Source organism: Carcharhinus amblyrhynchos, chromosome 21, assembly GCF_965287045.1.
Source record: "Carcharhinus amblyrhynchos chromosome 21, sCarAmb.v2.hapA, whole genome shotgun sequence".
Taxonomy (NCBI): Eukaryota; Metazoa; Chordata; class Chondrichthyes; order Carcharhiniformes; family Carcharhinidae; genus Carcharhinus; species Carcharhinus amblyrhynchos.
In genome coordinates, this window is record NC_137344.1 from 33,480,551 (window position 1) to 33,500,933 (window position 20,383).

General features: G+C 44.2%; 1 protein-coding gene across 10 annotated transcripts in view; it reads right to left on the minus strand.

Annotated features, from left to right (window-relative positions):
- Positions 1–3,504: 3,504 nt before the first annotated feature.
- LOC145356347 (epsin-3-like) overlaps positions 3,505–20,383 on the minus strand; it is a 74,745-nt gene continuing 57,866 nt past the window's right edge. For all 10 annotated transcript variants that reach the window (XM_080208990.1, XM_080208986.1, XM_080208985.1 and 7 more), the window contains 6 exons: positions 17,178–17,291; positions 15,910–16,063; positions 10,693–10,878; positions 6,222–6,329; positions 4,804–5,037; positions 3,505–4,014 (listed from right to left, as the gene is read on the minus strand). In XM_080208990.1, coding sequence (XP_080065116.1) covers positions 3,671–4,014; positions 4,804–5,037; positions 6,222–6,329; positions 10,693–10,878; positions 15,910–16,063; positions 17,178–17,291 — 1,140 coding nt within the window. In that variant the 3' untranslated portion in view covers positions 3,505–3,670. The remainder of the gene's footprint in view (positions 4,015–4,803; positions 5,038–6,221; positions 6,330–10,692; positions 10,879–15,909; positions 16,064–17,177; positions 17,292–20,383) is intronic.

The following is a 20,383-nucleotide window of genomic DNA, read 5'->3' on the forward strand; positions in this document are numbered from 1 at the left end:
GAGCCCACGCTGCCGTTTTAACATTGAGGTCCCCCCCCGCCTCCACCCGTGACCCTTATATGGCATTCCACATTGAGGGAAAACTAATTTAGGGACAATTTATTACCACCAGTCAGCCTAATAGCACATCTTTGAGGTGTGGGAGGAAACCAGAGCACCCAGAGAAAACCCACGCAAGCAGAGGGAGAATGCACAAACTCCCACAGACACTGGCCCAAATCCATGTGTCTGCACAGCAAACAGTGATAGTCACTGAGCTGTCGTGTTGCCCAGCATCTGGTCCAGTTTAAGCATACACTAACGACATGAAGTACTGGGCTATTCTCGAACATACAAGAGCAGCCCTTGTACGACCCATCACGTGTATGCCCCTCGTTGGACAACTAGGTGGACTGACTTAAAACCTGTGAATTAAGAGAAAAACATTATCATTCCACTTCCTTTATACAGTACCAGGGACGTCCCAAGGCTACTGAACCTTATTTAAAAACAATCTCTCCTACATCCCTCCATCTCCAACCCACTCGTGCCTGTCTAAGTAACTCTTAAACAACTCCAGTGTACCTACCTCCACCACCTTGCTTGGCAGAGCATTCCATACTCCCACTACCCTCTGCATGAAAAACCTCCCTCTAACATCCATGTTATAACTTGCACCCCCCCCTCACCCTAAGCCTGTGCCCCCTTGTACTGTGTGTTTCTAAGAGTAAACTGGTAAGCTTTTGCCTATCTATACCCTTCATAATCTTGTATACCTCCTACTGGATCTCCTCTCAGTCGCTGTCTTTCATGGGAAAACAGCCCCAATTTGCTCAATCTTTCCTCTTAACCCAGTACTTTCATACCAGGCAGCAACCTGGTAAACCTCCTCTGCACTCTCTCCAGGGTCTCCCCGTCTTTCTGGTAGTAAGGTGACCAGAAGTGGACACAGTACTCCAAATGCGGCCTAACCAACGTGTACAACTGCACCATTAGACACCAGCTCTTATACTCTACACCCCTTCCTATAAAGGCTAACATACCATAAGCTTTCTTCACAACCTTCTCCACTTGTACTGCCACCTTCAAAGACTTGTGCACTTGCACCCCCCACCCCTGCCCCCAGGTCCTGTTGCGTTTCTATTTTTTTATATAGGTCTAACCTTTATCATATAACTCCTGCCTACCTTATTTCAGCCAAAATGTTTATCAGGATTAAACTCCATTTGCCATATATCTGCCCAATATACTAGCCTATCTATATCCTGTTGTATTGCTAGACACTGCTCCTCGCTGTCTGCCAATCCAGCCAGCTTAGTGTCATCTAGGCATTTGCTGATTATCCACTTACTCCCTCAAGTCACATATATACTACAAAAAGAGGTCCCAATCCTGAGCCCTGTAGCACACCACTAGTGACAGACCTCCAGCTAGAAAAGGCCCCTTCCACTACTACTGTCTCCTCTGACCAAGCCAGTTCTCAACCCAGCTAGATACCTGGCCTTGTATTTCATGACCCTTAATCTTTTCAATCAACCTACCATGAGGGACTTTGTCAAATCCCTTACTGAAATCCATATAGATGGCATCAACGGCTTGTCCTTCATCAACTGTTTTTGTCACCTCAAAAAATTCTACCAGATTTGTAAGGCAAGACTTTCCCTTAAAGCCATGCTGCATATCCCTAATCAGATTACAACGCTCTAAATGCTCATACATCCTATTCCTAAGAATCCTCTCCATCAACTTGCCTACCACTGCTGTCAAACTCACTGGCCTATAGTTACCAGGGTTATTCCTCCTACCCTTTTTAAACAATGGTACCACGTTTGCAATCCTCTGGGACCTCACCTGTGTCCAAAGAGACAAAGATTTGTCAGAGGCCCAGCAGTTTCATCTCTCGCCTCCCTAAGCAACCTATGGTAAATCTCCGGGGCCCGATGGCATTTATCAGTTTTAATGCTACCTAACACTTCTTCCCTCGTAATGGATAGTTCCTTCAATTGGTCTACAGCTCCCTCAAAGACTGTACCAGACATCAAGCCCCTCTCCTTTGTGAATAACAACGCAAAGTATTCATTCAGGATCTTCCCCCATTCCCTCGGACTCTAAGCACAGTTCTTCTCTGTCACAGCTTGATACAGCTCCTGCTCTGCACAAGACAGCAAGAAACTACAAAAGATCATGCATGTAGCCCAATCCATCGCACAAACCAGTCTCCCTTCCAGTGACTGTCTTCACTTCCCATTCTCTCAGCAAAGCAAGCAAGCAGCATAATTAAGAAGCCCACGCACCCCAACATTCTCTTTCTGTCATCTGTCGGGGGGGGAAAATATACAAAAGTCTGAGGTCATGTACCAAGTGACTCAAGAACAGCTTTTTCCCCCTGCTGCCATCAGATTTTTGAATGGACCTCTCTTGTATTAAGTTAATCTTTCACTACACCCTAGCTATGACTAACACTACATTCTGCACTCTTGTTCTCTTCTCTGAATGATATGCTTTGTCTGTATAGTACATGAGAAACAATACTTTTCACTGTATACAAAACATGTGACAATACTAAAGCAAATCAACAACAGCATCCCTACAGTGCAGAGGAGGCCATTCAACTCAGCGTCTGCACTGACTCTCAAGACCATCGTACCTAACCTCTCCATAACCCCACACATTTATCATGGCCAATCCACCTAACCTGCACATCTTTGGACTATGGGAGGAAACCCATGCAGACATGGGGATAATATGCAAACTCCACAGTCACCCAAGGCTGGAATTGAACCCTGGTGCTGTGAGCCAGCAATGCTAACCACTGTACCACTCCTAATGTGTCACTTGATTAAAAAAATAGCATTTCCTTGGTAGGTTAGCTTAGATTTTACTGGGAGTAGTTTTAAAACGTTAACTACTTAACTCTCAACTGAGTGAATGTGTGGTCAGTGTACTCCCCCTGCTGGAGTGGACAGGAACAAAGTCTCTTGCAATCATTTATTAAAGCTGACTTGTATCTACTCCATCTATAATTATTTATTGTCCTGAATGCCATCAAAATCAATTCTGGTCTTGGAATTTTCACCTGAATCTCCACAGCTTCCTCAGGGGAAGAGGTTCTCCTATGTGTCCTTCTGGATGTTTCTCCATTTTTTTAATTAGTCATCTTAGTAGATTCTCCTTGATCTTTATATGAAATGAAATACAGGCTTACTAAAGGCAGCTGGCTCTGAAACCCTTAATCTCAATCATTCATAATCTTTGCTTAATCCCCTTCATTATATCCTGAGGTGTGATACTCAAAGGGAGGTCTTCCAGATGGAGTTTAACCAGAGATCTCCCTGCCCCCTTTGAGATAAAGGCCAATATTCCATTACCCTGGATCAGGGAGAGATTCTTACTTTCAATAGGACCTTCAAACATGTACCATCATCATCACAGAAAATGCAATGTTTCCAGTCAGGCTGACATAACAACCCAAATGTTTGTATTAAGGGTTAGAAAATGGAACTCATGACAAATTAGCCAGTGATATAAAATTAAATGTTTATTTTTGAAGTATTACACAGCTCTGATATATATGTGCAAAGTCACTTCAGCTAACCCCACTGAGGCAGAATGAGATGAAATTTCTGGTGACCAGAGAAGATTATAGAGCCCCTCTATAAACATCAATAGACTAATTAAAAGGTCACTGACCTCAGAGAAAAGGGTTCAGGCTTGTGGTTGGCTGAGGCATTCCAGTGGGTTTAGAAACTGGTATCAGTGGCTGGCCAAAGTGATGACTTGTGTCTACTGCCATTCTTGTGGCTGGCATCATGCCTGCCCCCTGGGGTAGACCACTGAATGTTGAAGGATGAGTCATGGTGCCAGTCATGGATAGAGGTGCTATGAAGGGCATTGATGCCATGCCCATTCCTACTGTGCCACTGCCCATAACAGGGGCTTGGGCAAAGCCAGCATTGCCCTGAATCTGCTTCAATGTCAGTTTATTCTGCTCACTGACTTGGAAAGGGTTGGATGTCGACATTGAACCGAGACCTCCTGCAAAGAGAAGAAAGTTCATAATTTGACAGCAGATCAAGTCCAACCCCCTTTTGACCCAACATTTCATCACAATGCAGTGTGTGCTGGTAAGGTTAATCTCCCAAACAGTCCCAGGGCAGGTACAGCATAGGGTTGGATACAGGATAAAGCTCCCTCTACACTGTCCCCATCAAACACTCCCAGGAAAAGGTACAGCACAGGGCTAGGTACAGAGTAAAGCTCACAGTGAGACTCTAACAGAGAAGGAGGATATTCAGTCTCAGGGTGGCCTGGGTTTGCTTTAGGTCCCGATCTTAAAAGAAGCAAACGTTATGATCCTAAAGACAGTGATTTTCCCCTCTGCTACAACATTGTCAGAATCACAATGCAACATTGCCACCTTGGTGAGAGAGAGCAATAACAGAGATATCTCACCTATCGCTCTCAAATACCATCCATTTAACCTCCTTTCACAGCCTTGTTCAGCTGAGTGCTGTACTGCATGCCTCCCTGTACCCACACCTAAGCCATCCTGTCCTTTGGAGTATTTCATTCTCAGTCTGTATATATCCTCCTCACTAATTTTATTCCCCACCTGACATTGATTATGTAATACTTAATCACAAACTGGACCAATCAGTCAGGGACTCTTTGTTCACCTCAGTCTCTCACTTCCTTCAATTTGGTCAAATAGGTACAGTTAGTCATTCTAACTACAGTCAGTCACTCTTGGTCATGCTGCCATTACTAATCTTTGCCCTGCAGCTGTTTCACCAAAAGACATGCATTTCACCATCAGACTGTTACCTGAAGTGTGGAAAGGATTCTTGCTCCTAAGGGTGTGAGAAGGTGCAGATAGCAAAGAGTCCAGATTCACCAGGGATGCAGCATTAGGATCCAGGAATAATTCTGGAGTTCGGTGAGGCCCATTTGAGGAGTCCTTTAGGGAGTTCCCTACTTCGATCATATCAAAAACATCTGGACTACTGCTACCATTCTGCTTTGTGTTTGGAACAACTTCACCCAACAGGTCCATTTTTCCTGCAGGATTAGAATCGGCAATTAATTTTTCTGGCTAATCTTTATCCTGAAGTCCAGGCCCCTCAGTATCTTCCTGCTCTCAATCCTATACCTCACACAATTGGACAAACATAAATGTGTGCACTTCTTCCAAGGGGATTACTAAGGTTCTTTCCTCACCTTTCTGCCAGCCTATCTGCTCAGTCAATCTTTGCAAACTGAACAGCAGCGGATAATAAATCCACTTGTAGGGATTACTGAAGCAGTTTTGAGGAAGAAGTTATTTTGTCTCTTTGGCTCATAGCTAAGCAACACCTTGAATTTAAAATTCTCATCCTTTTCTCACTGCTCTTCAGCCCACAGGCCAGAAATCAAACCTGTATTAGTGCCAGAGGAATATGGATCACTGCACTTCGTGGAACCATCCAGGAACAGGGTCCTGGCCTGAATCAGCAGTGGTGGAGTGCTTATATTACTGGACTCAGAGTAATCAAGAGTCCCAACTCCCAGTCCTCCAATTTGAACTCAGTTTAAAAGTTGCTATCTGAACAAAGTGACTCCACCTCCACTGAATGAACTAATCTTGAGTAGACCCCAAAATTCAGAGTTGGCCAGCAGTGTAGAATCTCAGCCCAGAGAGAAATCCACTTCCAGGTCACACTGGAAATTACTCTTCTTTGGAAAGAACCCCATTTCCATTGTTTGCCAACATGTAGCTGGCTTTGGAACACCGCCCCAGGTTCCAGCACCAAAACACTTTGCCAACCCGGTCAGCAAAACTGGTAAATAATGGATAAAGTTATTGCAGATGCTGGAATCTGAAACCAAGAGAGAAAATGTTGGAAAATCTCAGCAGGTCTGGCAGCATCTGTAAGGAGAGAAAAGAGTTGATGTTTCGAGTCCAATGCTCCTTTGTCAATGCTTTCACAGCCATGCCAATTGGGCATTGGTTAGGTACTCTGGGATTGCCCTTATCTAATCCAGGGACATTGTCCCGTTCCCTGTTTGTTCACTGAGTGAATTGGGGGTTGAGGGGGGAGGGCGAGTGGGACAAAATGGAGGTATGTAGCACGGAGTGAGAGGGATTGGGTGGGTATGGGTGGTTGCAGATAAAGGTGGTGGGGGTGGACACTGAAAGAACAAGTTGCTGCCATCGGACATGTAGTTGTGTAGACAGGCTGCTGCTGAGACAGTCTGAAGCTTACCTGCAAGACTTTCAGACACTGCTGGTGCAGGCTGACCCCAGGCACTCTCTGCAAATTGATCCAGCGTCGAGTCCCCTGGATTTGTGAAGGGGTCAAATGTGGAGCTGTCTGCAAGAAGGATAAAAACGTGAATGGAGGAGAATAAACATACAGATTCCTAGCCCTCAGCGCTGACCCTCAACCCCACCACCCAAATCAGGACTGTCAGCTCCCTCGAGCATCTTGAAACAGATGTCATTTGTTCCATGGAATTTTAAAGCTATTGTGATTTTACTGGAAACTCTGTTGCTCTGTGATAAGTAGATATTTGATTGTTGGAGCCATTGAGTTTTAAAGCATGCCACGAGTCCTTCAGCCCATCTTGTCTGTGGAATAGAAACTAGAAGCAGGAGTAGGCCATGTAGCCCTTTGAGCCCGCTCAGTCATTCATTTTGATCATGGCTGATCATTGAATTCAATATCCCGATCCCCCCTTCCTCCCATATCCATTGATCCCTTTAGCTCTAAGAGGTATATCTAATTTCTTCTTGAAATCAGACAATGTTTTGTCCTCAAGCACATCCTGTGGTAGTGAATTCCACACATTCACCATCCTCGCCTCAATTCTAAAAGGTTTACCCCTTATCCTCAAACTATGACCCCTAGTTCTGGACTCCGCCACCATTAGGAACATTCTTTCTGAACCTGCCCTGTCTAACCCTGTTAGGGTTTTATAAGTTTCTATGGGATCCCCTCTCACTCTTCTAAAGTCCAGTAAATATAACCCTAACCGATTTAGTCTCTCCTCCATCAAGCACCTATTTATTCTAATCCCATTTTCCAGCACTTGCTTCATAGCCTTGTATTCTATGGTGTTTCAGGTGCTCATCTAAATGCTTCTTAAATTTTGTGAGGGTTCCTGTCTCCATCACCCTTTCAGGCAGAGAGTTCCAGATACCCACCACTCTTTGGTTAAAAACCTTTTTCCTCAAACCTTCCCTACATCTCCTGCCTATTATCCTAAATGTATGCCCCCTGGTTATTGACCCCTCTATTAAGGGGAATAGTTTCTCCCTTTCTATGTCCCTCTTAATTTTGTACACCTCGATGAGGATCCCCCCCCGCTGCCGAGCCTTCTCTGCTCTAAGGGAAGCAATCCCAGTTTATCCAGCCTCTCTTCATAGCTCAAATGATCCAGCCCAGGCAACATCCTGGTGAATCTCCCCCTGCACCCTTTCTAGAGCAATCATATCCTTCCTATTGTATGGCAACCAGAACTACACACAGTACTCCAGCTGTGGCCTAGTGACTGTTTTATACAGCTTCGTACAGCTGTTAATCCTTTCATTTGTCTAATTCACGTCCATAACATCACCCAACTCCATCTTTGTTAAAGCTCATCCAGGCCTTAGGAACAGAGGACTAAGGATCAACCATTTAAACCACTTGAGGCTTTGCCAACATTTAATACTGCTCTGTGGCTAACTCCATGAATCTGCTTCTGTCCATTACCCTCAATGCCTTCAATAAACAAAAATCTATCAATTTAATCATTAACAACTGATCTAGAATCAATTGCCATTTGACAAAGAGAATTACAAACTTGGACCATGAAGGTGTTTTCCTAAATGTATTCCTGAAACATCTGGTTCTAGTTTTTAGACTATGGCTCTTAAACCAGCACAAAAAGTTTCTCAACATCTACCCTCTTTAATATCTTGAAAGCGTTGATTAAATCACCTTTAACTGTCTAAATTCCAGGAATGCAACCCCAGTTTGTATAACTTCTGCCTGTAATTTAACCCTTTGCAGTGCAGATATCATTCTAGTAAATCAACGTTGCATTTCGTCCTTGGTTCTCCAAGTGAGGTCTAACCAGGACTTAGGAAAAGTGAATCATTAATTTTATTCTGAGATAGAAAGCCCTCGATTCCATTCAGCTTTTTGAGTATTTTCTGTATCTGTCCATCACACTAAGATGATCTTTGTGCCTTCATCCCCAAGTCTCTCTCTGGCTCTCTTATTTTCAACTCTTTTTAGATCCAAAGTGTTACCTCTAGTTTGTCTAGGATATGAACCTTAATTGCCCTCATTAAGGGCATAACCTCCATATTCGACAACTTCAAAGTTCTCCTGGCTGGCCTATCTTCCATCCCCATAAAACATTATCATATCCAAAACCCTGCTCTTTATATCCAAACTCTTGCCAAATCCAGTTCATTTAGCAGCCCTGTGTTTGCTGACCTACACTGGCTCCCAGTTCATCAAAAGCCTCCATTTTTAAATTTTCATTCTCGTTTCAAATGTCTTCAGGGATTTGGTGCCTCCCCCATTTCTGCAATCTTACTATTGTCCCAATCAGAGCCTGGGCCCCCCCTTTGACTCTCCAATCTCACTATTGGCTCCAGGTGAAAAACTCAATTAGAAAGTGGCAGGCTGAGAAAGTTTTCAAAACCTGATCAGCATAATGAAAACATGAATATTTCAAATTAAAGACTCATTCACGGGATGTGGGCATCACTGGCAGGGCCAACATTTACTGCCCATCCCTAATTGCCTTTAAACTGAGTAGCTTGCTTGGCTATTTCCAGGGTCACATCGTCAATAGCTGGAGTTTCATGGTCACATTCTAACTCTTAATTCCAGATTCTTTTCAAATTCAAATTTATCCACCTGCGGTGATGGGATTCGAACCTGCGTCCCCAAAGCATTATCTTGACTCATTGGATTACTAGTTCAGTGACAATACGGGTGGCACGGTGGTTAGCACTGCTGCCTCACATTGCCAGGGCCCCAGTTCAATTCCAGTCTTGGGTGTCTGTATGGAGTTTGCACATTCTCCTTGTGTGGGATTTCCTCTGGATGTTCAAGTTTTCTCCCACAGTCCAAGGATCAGGTGGATTGACCATGCTAAATTGCCCCTTAGTATCCAAAAGATATCTAGATTAAGGGGATTAGCGGGGTAAACACGTGCAGTTACAGGGATAAGGCGGGTTGTGGTCTGGGGAAAATACTCTGTCAGAGAGTCAGTGCAGACTTAATGGGCTGTAGGACTTCTGTGAAATACCACCACACCGTTAATGTACCGTTAGATTATGATAGATATGAACCTTAACTGCCCTCATCCACCTTTATTTCACACCATATAACAAAAATCTATCCACTTTATCCTTGAAAGCTCAAATTGCTCCTGGATGACAGAATTTCACCCAGTACCTTTCACGTGAAAATGTCCTTCCAGGTTTACCTCCAGAATTGTGTAGCACTAAAATTAAGATAGTGCCCCTTGCTGAGGGCTCCAATCAGAGGAAATGAATTCTCTCTCTCTAACCGGCATGGTAGCACAGCGGTTAGCACTGCTGCCTCACAGTGCCGGGAACCCAGGTTCAGTTCCTGGCTTGGGTCACTATCTGTGTGGACTTTTCTTCGGGTGCTCCAGTTCCCCCCCCACCAAGTCCAAAGATATGTGGGTTAGGTGAATTGACCATGTTAAATTGCACTTTAGTGTCAGGGGGACTAGCTAGGGTAAATGCATGGGGCTATGGGGATAGGGTTGGGTGGGATTGTGGTTGGTGTAGACTTGATGGGCTGAATGGCCTCCTTTTGCACTGGAGGGATTCTATGATAATCTTTTTCATTTTAATTTGATCAATTTTCTAAACTCAAGGGGGTACAAACTAAGTCCAAGTCTATGTGACCTGTCCTCAAATTTTAATCCTTTTAGTCCTACATTCCCTCCATGACAAATATAACTTCCCCAGGTGTGATACCAGAACTGAACAGTTGTTTTCAGTCAGGTGAATGATGCCAGGTTTGGTGCGGCAATAGGTGAAGAATGCAGGGTTAGGAGTCTCCATTTAATCTCCCACATTTTTATTGAATTCAAATCTTACCATTTGCCATGACAGGATTCCAACCCTGGTCCTCAGAATATTATCCTGGGTCACTGGACTAATAATCCAGAGACAACACCACTGCTCTACTGCCTACCTTATTAATGCTCTGGGGACCTGGGTTCAAATCCCACAAAGAGATGAAGAAATTTGAATAAAAAGTCTAATGATGACCATGAAACCATTGTCAATTGTCGGAAAAACCCATCTGGTTCACTAATGTCCTTTAAGGAAGGAAATCTGCCATCCTTACCTGGTCTGACTGACATGTGATTCCAGAGCTACAGCAATGAGGTTGATAAATGCACTCTGATGTGGCCTAACAAGCCACTCAGTTCAAGGACAATTCGAGATAGGCAATAAATGTTGGTCTTGCCAGCGATGCCCACATCCCATGAATAAAAATACATCCTGAGAGTGAGTCTGTAGTGTTACCCCTCAATGTACTGTAACAGGCAAAGTCATCTGAAATATTTTGGTTTTGTTACAATGTTACTGGCTGCTAGAGAGTATATAAGCTTGAGGAGTTTTGCCGGCTGGTTAGCAGGCAGGGGATTGTCAGCCGGAAGCTGCTCCCCGTTTCGCTTGCACATTGGTACCTGGTAGACCGCCAGAGGTGTTGTTGGATGACACAGTTAACCATGGGTCGACACTGGACTGGGTAGTGGCTGCTGTACCAGACGTTTGGGCCCAGAGGTCTGTGTCCCACATCTGTGGAGAGGCAGCAGCATTGCTGTCTGAAGATGGCCACGAGGTTGCAGCATTCGGGACAGACGCTTTTGTACCTGAAGGAAATCACACAAAGTCTGTCAGCGTTCAGTTAGAGGCACAGTTACTGGTGCAATTGAGATAGGATTCCTACTTGTTGAAGGTATCTCCCTATTCAGTGCAGCTTTGAGTGGGGGTCTCTGGCTCTTACAGTACTCACTTCCCTTCCTGCCACCACATTTCCCCCCCCCACCTCAATCGGCCCCAGGACAATCCAGACATACAGATTTTGAAGGTTACCTAATGTGCCTCTGGTCTCAGTCAGGCTCTGCAATAGCCTCCCTGATAAAACCCAAAAATGGTATGGTCGTTGACATGCATACAACAGCCAATAAGTTAGAAGCAGGACTGGACTCTCAGCCAAGAGTCTAACGTAGACTGAGTTTGTTTCCAGAGTCTGAAGCCACAATCAAAACTGCAACACAATGTCCTGTGAAAAAAACAGACATCCTATTAAAAAACTGGGCAGCACGGTGGCACAGTGGTCAGCACTGCTACCTCACAGTGCCAGGGGTCACAGGTTCAATTCCTCACTTGGGTCACTGTCTGTGCGGAGTCTGCACATTCTCCCTGTGTCTGCATGAGTTTTCTCCTCTCCCACAATCCAAAAGTCGTGCAGGCACTGGAGTGTGGCGATGAGGGGATTTTCACAGTGACTTCGTTGCAAGCTTGCTTGTAACACTAATAAATAAATTTTAAACAATGTCCTGTTAAACAACAGAGTGCATGATAGCTGCAGAATATAAATTATTGGAGTAAAATTTACCTGCAGTAGTGAAGTACCCAATAAACACCCCTCACTACCCCGACACATGCACGCATGTGATCCTTAAATCAGGAGGGGGAAGCTTGATGGTGCTCAATCTTGTCAAATACAGACTGGAGCCCCATCACCCTCTGTTCAGGCATGGTATGAAAGAGAGTAGTCAAATCTTTAATCTCACAAAACTAGAAACAAACTACTGTGGATGCTGGAAATCTGAAATCAAAACAGAAAATGCTGGAAAATCTCAGCAGATCTGGCAGCATCTGTGGAGACAGAAACAGAGACCATAAGACATAGGAGCAGAATTAGGCCACTCAGCCCACACTGCCCATTTTAACACTCAGTGAGTGCCTTATTCAAGTCTTTCTTCTACCTACGACTTTTGTCTACCTCTAGTGGACTCCACAATAAAGGGGTGCAAATTTAGGGAATTATACGTGCGCCAGATTAAGGGAGATCCAATTTAGGGACAACTTATTGACACCAATCAGCCAAAAAGCGCGTTTTTGGGGTGTGGGAGGAAACCGGAGCACCTGGAGAAAACCCACACAAGCACGGGGAGAATGTGCAAACTCCCACAGACACCGACCCAAGCCGGAGATCCGACCCGGGTCCCTGTAACTGCACAGCAAACAGTGATAGTCACTGAGCTGTCGTGTTGCCTGTCAATTAGTCCAGTTTAAGCGTACACTAATGGACGTGAAGCACGAGGCAACTCTTGAAGCAACATCCAAGAGCAACCCTCGCATGACCCACTGCGTGTATGCCCCTTGTTGGCCAACAAGGTGGACCGAATCGCCTGTGGATGTAAAAAGGAGACATCAATAAACATACAACAGATTATACAGACATTAATGGAAGATCCCCAATCGCTCCATCATAAAAGACAGGTGAGCCTTAAAATTTATTGGACAGCTGATAGGAATCTTGAACAAAGACTCCCAAGTCCTTTGTGTTTCTGATTTTCTGAGCATTTCCCCATTTAGAAAATAGTCTATGCCTCCATTCCTCCTTCCAAAGTGCATAACCTCATATTTTCCCACATTGTATTCCATCTGCCACTTCTTTGTCCACTCTCGTAATCTGTCCAAGTCCTTCTGCAGCCTGCCTGCTTTCTCAATGCTAACTGTCCCTGTACATATCTTTGTACCATCTGCAAACTTAGCAACAGTGCCTTCTGTTCCTTCTTCCAAATTGTTAACGTATATTGTGAAAAGTTGTGATTCCAGTACCTGAGTCACTAGCTGCCGTCCTGAAAAAGACCCGTTTTTATCCCCACTTCTGCCTTCTGCCAGTCAGCCAATCCTCTATCCACGCCAGGATTTTACTCTTAACACCATGGGCACTTAACTTATTTAACAGTCTCCTATGCGGCACCTTGTCAAAAGCCTTTTGGAAATCTAAATATATCACATCCACTGGTTCTCCTTTATCTAACTTCCTTGTTACCTCCTCAAAAGAGCTCTAACAGTTTTGTCAGACATGACCTCCCCTTGACAAAACCATGCTGACTCAGTCCTATTTTATCATGCACTTCCAAGTACTCTGCAATCTCAACTTTAATAACAGGCTCTAAAATCTTGCCAATGGTTGAAGTCAGGCTAACCAGCCTATAATTTCCCATCTGCTGCTTTGCTCCCTTCTTAAACAGCAGTGTTACATTTGCTACTTTCCAGTCCTCTCATACCCTCTGTCTCCTATAATTCTTGAAAGATCATCACCAATGCCTCCACAATTTCCTCAGCTATCTCTTTTAGAACTCTGGGGTGTAGTCCATCCGGATCAGGCAATTTATCCACCTTCAGACCTTTCAGTTTCCCAGAACTTTTCCTTAGTGATGACCACTGCACTCACCTGTTCCCCCTGACCCTCCTGGAACTCTGGCATCCCACTGGTGTCTTCCACCATGAAGACTGATGCAAAGTAACTATTCAGTTCCTCTGCCATTGCTTTGTTTCCTATTATTACTTCTCTAGCCTCATTTTCCAGTGGTCTAATAGCTTTTCTTGCCTCTCTCTTACCTTTTATATATTGAAAACAAAACTCTTCCAATCTTCTGTTATATTACTAGCTAGCTGACACTCATATTTCATCTTCTCCCCCCTTATTGCTTTTATAGTTATCCTCTGCTCACTGTTAAAGGCTTCCCAATCCTCTGGCTTCCCACTAATCCTTGTCACTATGTATGCTTTTTCTTTTGCTTTTATGCTGTCCTTGTCTTCCCTCATCAGCCATGGATGCCTCGTCCTCCCCTTACATGTTTTCTCCTCCTTGGAATGAATTTCTATTGTGCCTCCTGAATAACACTCAAAAACTCCTGCCATTGCTGTTCCACTGTCTTCCCTGCTAGTCTCCCTTTCCAATCAACTCTGGCCAGCTCCTCCCTCATGTCTTTGTTGTTAGCTTTATTTAATTGGATAATCATTGTATCTGATTCCAGTTTCTCCCTCTCAAACTGCAGGATAAATTCTATCGTATTGTGGTCACTGCTCCTTAAGGGTTCCTTCACCTTAAGTTCCTGAATCAAGTCTGCCTCATTACACATCACCAAATCCAGAATTGCTTGTTCCCTAGAAGGCTCTGTCATAAGCTGCTCCAAAAACCATTTCTTAGACATGCCACAAATTCCTTTTCTTGGGATCTACTACCTACCTGATTTTCCCAGTCTACCTGCATATTAAAGTCCCCCATGATTATTGTAATATTGCCTTTTTTATATGCCTTTTCTATCTCCTGATTTATTTTCTGCCCCACATTCTGACTATTGCTAGGGCCTGTACATAACTCCCATCAGGATCTTTTTACCTTTCGATTCCTCAACTCTACCTACAGAAATTCTATGCCTTCTGATCCTATATCATTTCTTGCTATCAATTTAACTTCATTCCTTACTAACAATGCAACCCCACTCCCTTTGTTCATCTGCCTGTCCTTTCGATAGAACACATATCCTTGGATATTTAGATCCCAGTCCTGTTCCCCTTGCAGCTACATCTCCGTGTGTACCAGCCAATTTCAATGTGCGCAACAAGCTCATTTACCTTGTTCCATACACTGTGCACATTTAGGTACAATACCCTCAGTCCTGCATTGACCACCTGCCTACTCACACTTGTCACCTTTTTTTGCTCTGCTTGAGATTAGATTCCTGCCACCCTCTATACACTCTGTTCTATTACATGATCTGGAAACTTTACTGACCTCTCCTCAGCCCTCAGCTTCATTAACCTGCACATCTACCCTCTCCTTTAATTTTGATTTTTTAATTCTCCAGACAATTGAACCCTTCCCCCCATTATTTACTTTAAAGCCCTATCTACAGCCCTAGTTATACGATTCGCCAGGGCTCTGGTCCCAGCACAATTCAGATGAAGACCATCCCATCGGAACAGATCTCCTCTTCCCCAATACTGGTGTCAATGTCCCATGAATTCAAACCCATTCCTCCCATACCGAATCTTTGAGAATTAATGTTTTGAGACCAACATGACTCTCCTTTGGAATTCCATTTCTCTCTCCACCGACGCTGCCAGTCCTGCTAAAATTTTCCAGAATTTTCTGTTTTTATCCCTTTAGATCCATCAGTCTGAAGGGGGAAGAGCTATATACTAAATGTTTTGGAACCTGGGAAAGAAGAGATTCCAATTTCCCACCCTCAGAAAGTCCTGCTGAAACACTGGCCAGGACCCCTCCAAATAATGTCAAGGAATCTGTTACTCTGTCAATCATAGGGCTGACAGGGCTTTGGATTAGTGCCTATCTGAAAGATTAGAGGGGCACTAGGCAGCTGACCAGAGGCTGGCACTTCAGCCCAATGTTTAATGGGTTTGAGTTATCCCACCCTCAGCCACTATCTGTCCACACAACTTCCAAAAGGATTCCTTGCTGTAGTGTGCTCATTCAGCCCTGCACAGATGTACAGATATTCCTCATCCTCCTCATGATCCAAAGATTCCCATTGGAAATGCCTTCTTGCCAGGATTCTGGAGGAGCTGGTGCTGGCACGATGCTTCGGGAATCTGGTTAAACAATCTCAAGCCTCATGTGGGAAGAAGGGGCGCACAAGAGTTATCAACACATCTCAGACCAACTGAGATACACCACACACACTCTAACCCTATGAATGTGGCGTCAGCCAGGATATTCTGGCATGTAGGTGAGGATAGCAGGACACCTCAGTATGCAGCACTGAGGTCACGCGCGGGGAGGAGGCGGGATGGGATGAGGGATGAGGAAATTCTAGTGCTGACCTGACGTTAAGGTTATGATTGGAGAGCTTTACCGAGAGTGTTCCAGAGGTCGGGACAGGCTGCGGAGGGAGGCGAGGCCAGGTTTTTGCTCCTCCATGGATGAGTGCAGGTGTCCCATGGATCAGCTCTGGTTTCTGCCACAGTCACTGGGGCCCCAAAGATATCAGCCAGTTCATGCAACGAGGACTAGACAGAGAATGAAACAACCGTTAGTGATCTGGACAATCAGCACTGAACAATTCCAAATATTCTCTCTTTCCAATGTCTCCCAACCCTCTCCTGGAAGGAGTTTATTCACTATTGGGATCCAGTTTCCACGTTGTTAATGGAGACAGCCCATACCTCAACTCTCCGTGCTAGCAGACAATTTGACTGCATCAACGTCTGTGCACTGAGGAGCAATCAGGTGCAGCAACACTGGTTGAATTTCTAGTCCAGGAAAATCGGGGTTAAAACATAGTCCCTCAGGACTGTGATGCTTCACATGTGGAATTGTCTGCCATCATTGCAGTACTAGGTGATGTACTGGAAGGGGCCTGGTCCCTCAGGAAGTGTAGAGCTAGAGACGCAGCCTCAGAATGAAGGGAAAGGAAAGGCTGTGGATCAGTAACAGTGAATAGGATACAGGCTCTCAGCTTCTGCACCTGTTACTATTGGAACACCATTAGCAAGCTACCAGACTGAACAGAATCACAACTATTTCTACATTCTCGGAGTATCCCAAAGTTCATCACAGTCACTGATTTAATTATAACATTTAGTTATTGAGTTTACGTAGAGAAATAATCCGGTAAAATCTTTTACAGAGACACGAGAGGGTAGATAGACATTAGGTTTAACTCTCGTTCAAATAGAGCACCTCTGAGGGTCTGCGCTCCCTCAGTGCTGACCCTCTGGCAGCAGGGCACTCCCTTAGTGCTGATCCTCCAGCAGAGCGGCACTCCCTCGGTACTGATCCTCTGGCAGCGCAGTGCTCCCTCAGTACTGACCATCTGGCAGTGTGGCACTCCCTCAGTACTGACCTGCCAGCAATGCAGCACTCTCTCAGTACTGACCTGCCAGCAATGCAGCACTCTCTCAGTACTGACCCTCCGACAGTACAGCTCTCAGTACTGAACCTCTGACAGTGCGGCACTCCGTCAGTAATGCACAGGATTCTCAGCCTGGATCACAAGCTCAATTGCCAGCAGTGGGATTTGAACCTCCTGGAGGTGAGTGTTTTGCTAACTGAGCCATGGCTGACAGTGATTGTATTTTCACAAAGCTAGACCTAGTTCAGCACAGGGACATTTAATTATACCTCTTTTCTCCCCTCAGCTATTTCAGTCTCTTTGCGACTTTGTTCCAGAGCTCTCTGAAGATTTTCATCTGCTTCCTCATCATCCTCATCAACGGATGATCTCACTCTCAGTTCCTACAAAATAGGAGAAGGAATCTTTCCCGGGTTACATTACATGTGAGAAAGGCAAAAGAGACATCGAGAAATATTCCAAGTTTTTCAACAGATTCTATCATAAACATGGATCAAGCAGACTTATTGTCAACAAGAAGGTTCACATGCCCAGTGTTCCTACAAAGGCTCTGCAACACCCACCCTGCATGAGGCAGAGATGTCAGTGCTTTAGTGAGACCACCCTGTGGCACTGTTGCTTACAGAGTGAAGATTTTGAATGAATCAACAAGTACAAAGTTCAATCAGTTACCACAGAACGTGACAGGATGTCTCATGCTGGTCTGGTCTGAGCTTGCTCAGCTGACTGAGGCAAGTGAAGAGAGGCACTGATCCAGCCACCACCAAATTACCTGACACCGACTCCACCACCACCACGAGTCACTGGCACCAAAATATCCAGCCCAGAAACATGTGTCATTTTATTCTCAAGTTGTCAACTTTTGATTGACGTATTCTGAAGGTTTGACCACATAATCTCTCCCCCCCACCCCCCCCAAAAACCCGGCGTCTTACAGGTGCAGTGGCTTACGTGGCCAATTGGAAAACAAACTTACCCAAGGGGAAGCGGAGATATTGGTTAGAATAAAATTAAAAGTATTTGGCAATTAGGCTGGTGTCACTCAAATTAATAGGTTGCCAGATGGGCTGAATCCTCTGCTGCTGTGGGCAGTTTGGGTGGAGATAGCAAAAGCTCCAACCTCAATCTCTCACTCCTTCTTAGACATGGGAGTGATACCAATCACACAAGATGTTCCACTAGATTCAGAAAGAGGGAACAGGGATAAATCTGGTAACTAGAGGTCAGTCAATCTAATGTGAATACTGGGAAACTTATATATTTAAGTGGTTGTATGATTGCTTTAAGAGCCAGTCACATGATTTGATGGTGATGTCATTAAAGTGTTTCATAGACTCCTGTTTAGTTTCATTTTCTACTCTGTACAGGCAATAGCTCCAAGAATAAACCTTGCTGTTGTTAGTTTGAATCTATGTGTGTGCAATCCACATCTTTTTCTTTTTTGTTTAAAACCCACAACCCCTAACATAGTTTGAACATTGCAGAAACCTAAAGAGACCACTGTCAAAGACAAAATTAATTCTCAGTTGTGGAAGAATGGGTTAATAGGGAATAGGAAGCATAAAGTTGTTAAATTATGTCTGAATAATCTGATCGAGTTCTTTGATAAAGTAACAGAGTGAACTGATGAAGGTGATGCAGTGGATGTTGTGTATATTTATGGACTTTCAAAAGGCACTTGATAAAGTATTAGATAAAAGACTTATTTAGGAAATAGAAGCACATGGGATTAAAGGAACAATGGTAATTTGGGAATGAAATTGGCTAAGGTAGAAGAGGTAGAGAGTAATGATGGTCAGAAGTTTAAGGTGAGAGGGGAAAGATACAGAAGGGTCCAGAGGAGCAAATTTTTCACACAGAGGGTGGTAGGTGTCTGGAACAAGCTGCCAGAGGTAGTAGTGAAGGCAGGTACAATTTTGTCTTTTAAAAGAGCATTTAGACAGTTACATGGGTAATATTGGTACGGAAGGATATGGACCAAATGCTGGCAATTGAGGTTAGTTTAATGGTAAAAACTGGGCAGCATGGACAAGTTGGGCCAAAGGTCCAACTTGAGAATATGAGAAACACAAACAGAAGGAAGTCGCCTAAAGAGTGATCATCTGCACTGGAACATTCTTTACCTGAAAGCCCATAACTCCTGGCGAAGGGGTTAACCTAAACACAGCTGTCTTAATTTTCACATCCCTCGATTGTCTTAGTGCCCGAAAACCTTGAATAAACTCACTGACCAAGCACCTCTGTGGGTGGAGACTTTCAAATACTCAAAACGCTCTGTGATGAAATTTCTCCTCATCGCAGTCCTAAATAGCCTGAAACTGTGTTCTAGGTTCCCCAGCTTCTCAGCATCCATCCTATCAAGACCCCTATGAATATCATAGGTTTCAAGCTGATTAGCCCTATCCTTCTAAACACAAGAGAATATAGGTTCATTCTGCTCAATCTCTCCTCATGCAACAATCCCTCTCATCCTAGGAATCACTGAATCCCTCCAGTGGAGGAGGAGGCCATTCAGCCCATCATATCTGCACTAACTCTCTCGTAGAGTATCTTACTCAGGTCAAGGCGCCACCTATCTCCGTCACCCCTCGCATTATCCCACTAACCTTCACATATTGGGAAGTAATTTAGCATAGCCAATCCATCTAATCTTCATATCTTTGGGCTGTGGGAGGAAACCCGTGCAGACATGGGGAAAACATACAAACTCTACACAGACAGTCAACCAAGGCTAGAACTGAACCCAGGTCCCTGGCACTGTGAGGCAACAGTGCTAACGACTATGCCATCAAGTCTAGTAAACCTTTGTTCCTTAGGTAAGGATTCAAAACTCAACACATCACTTCAGGTGCTATCTCACCAAAGCCCCATCTATTCTTACACTCCAACTCCAATGTAATACCTAATCTAAAATACCTTTTGTTTTCCTTATTGCCTGCTGTACCTGCCTGATTTGTGGACAAGGAATCCAAATCATTCTTAATCTCAACAGTTACTACTCACTCACCTTTTCTTACCAAAGTGTGTAATTTTGCATTTTCCCACACTATACTACCATCTAACACCTTCTTAACCAAATCCTTAACTGCTCTAAAAGCAAAATACCACAGATGCTAGAAATCTGAAATAAAGATGGACATGCTGGAAAGATTCAGCAGGTTGGACAGCATCTGTGGAGGCAGAAAAAGTTAGATTCAAGTCCATTATGACTCTTTTTCACAGCTGAAGAGAGGGAGAATGGTGTTGGGTTTTACACTGTTTATATGGGGTGGATTGGGTGGAGCAAAATAGGTCAGGGATAGTTGGGAGCTCAGGAGAGATTTAGCAAAGTTTTTGACACTTTTAATTGATACTCCCTTTGTCTTGTGTTCCACTGCATCTTGATTCCAACAGCTCCACCAAGACTAGTTCTTTACGCATTTTAATTACTTAATTCTTCACTCAATTCCAATATAAGAACATAAGAAATAGGAGC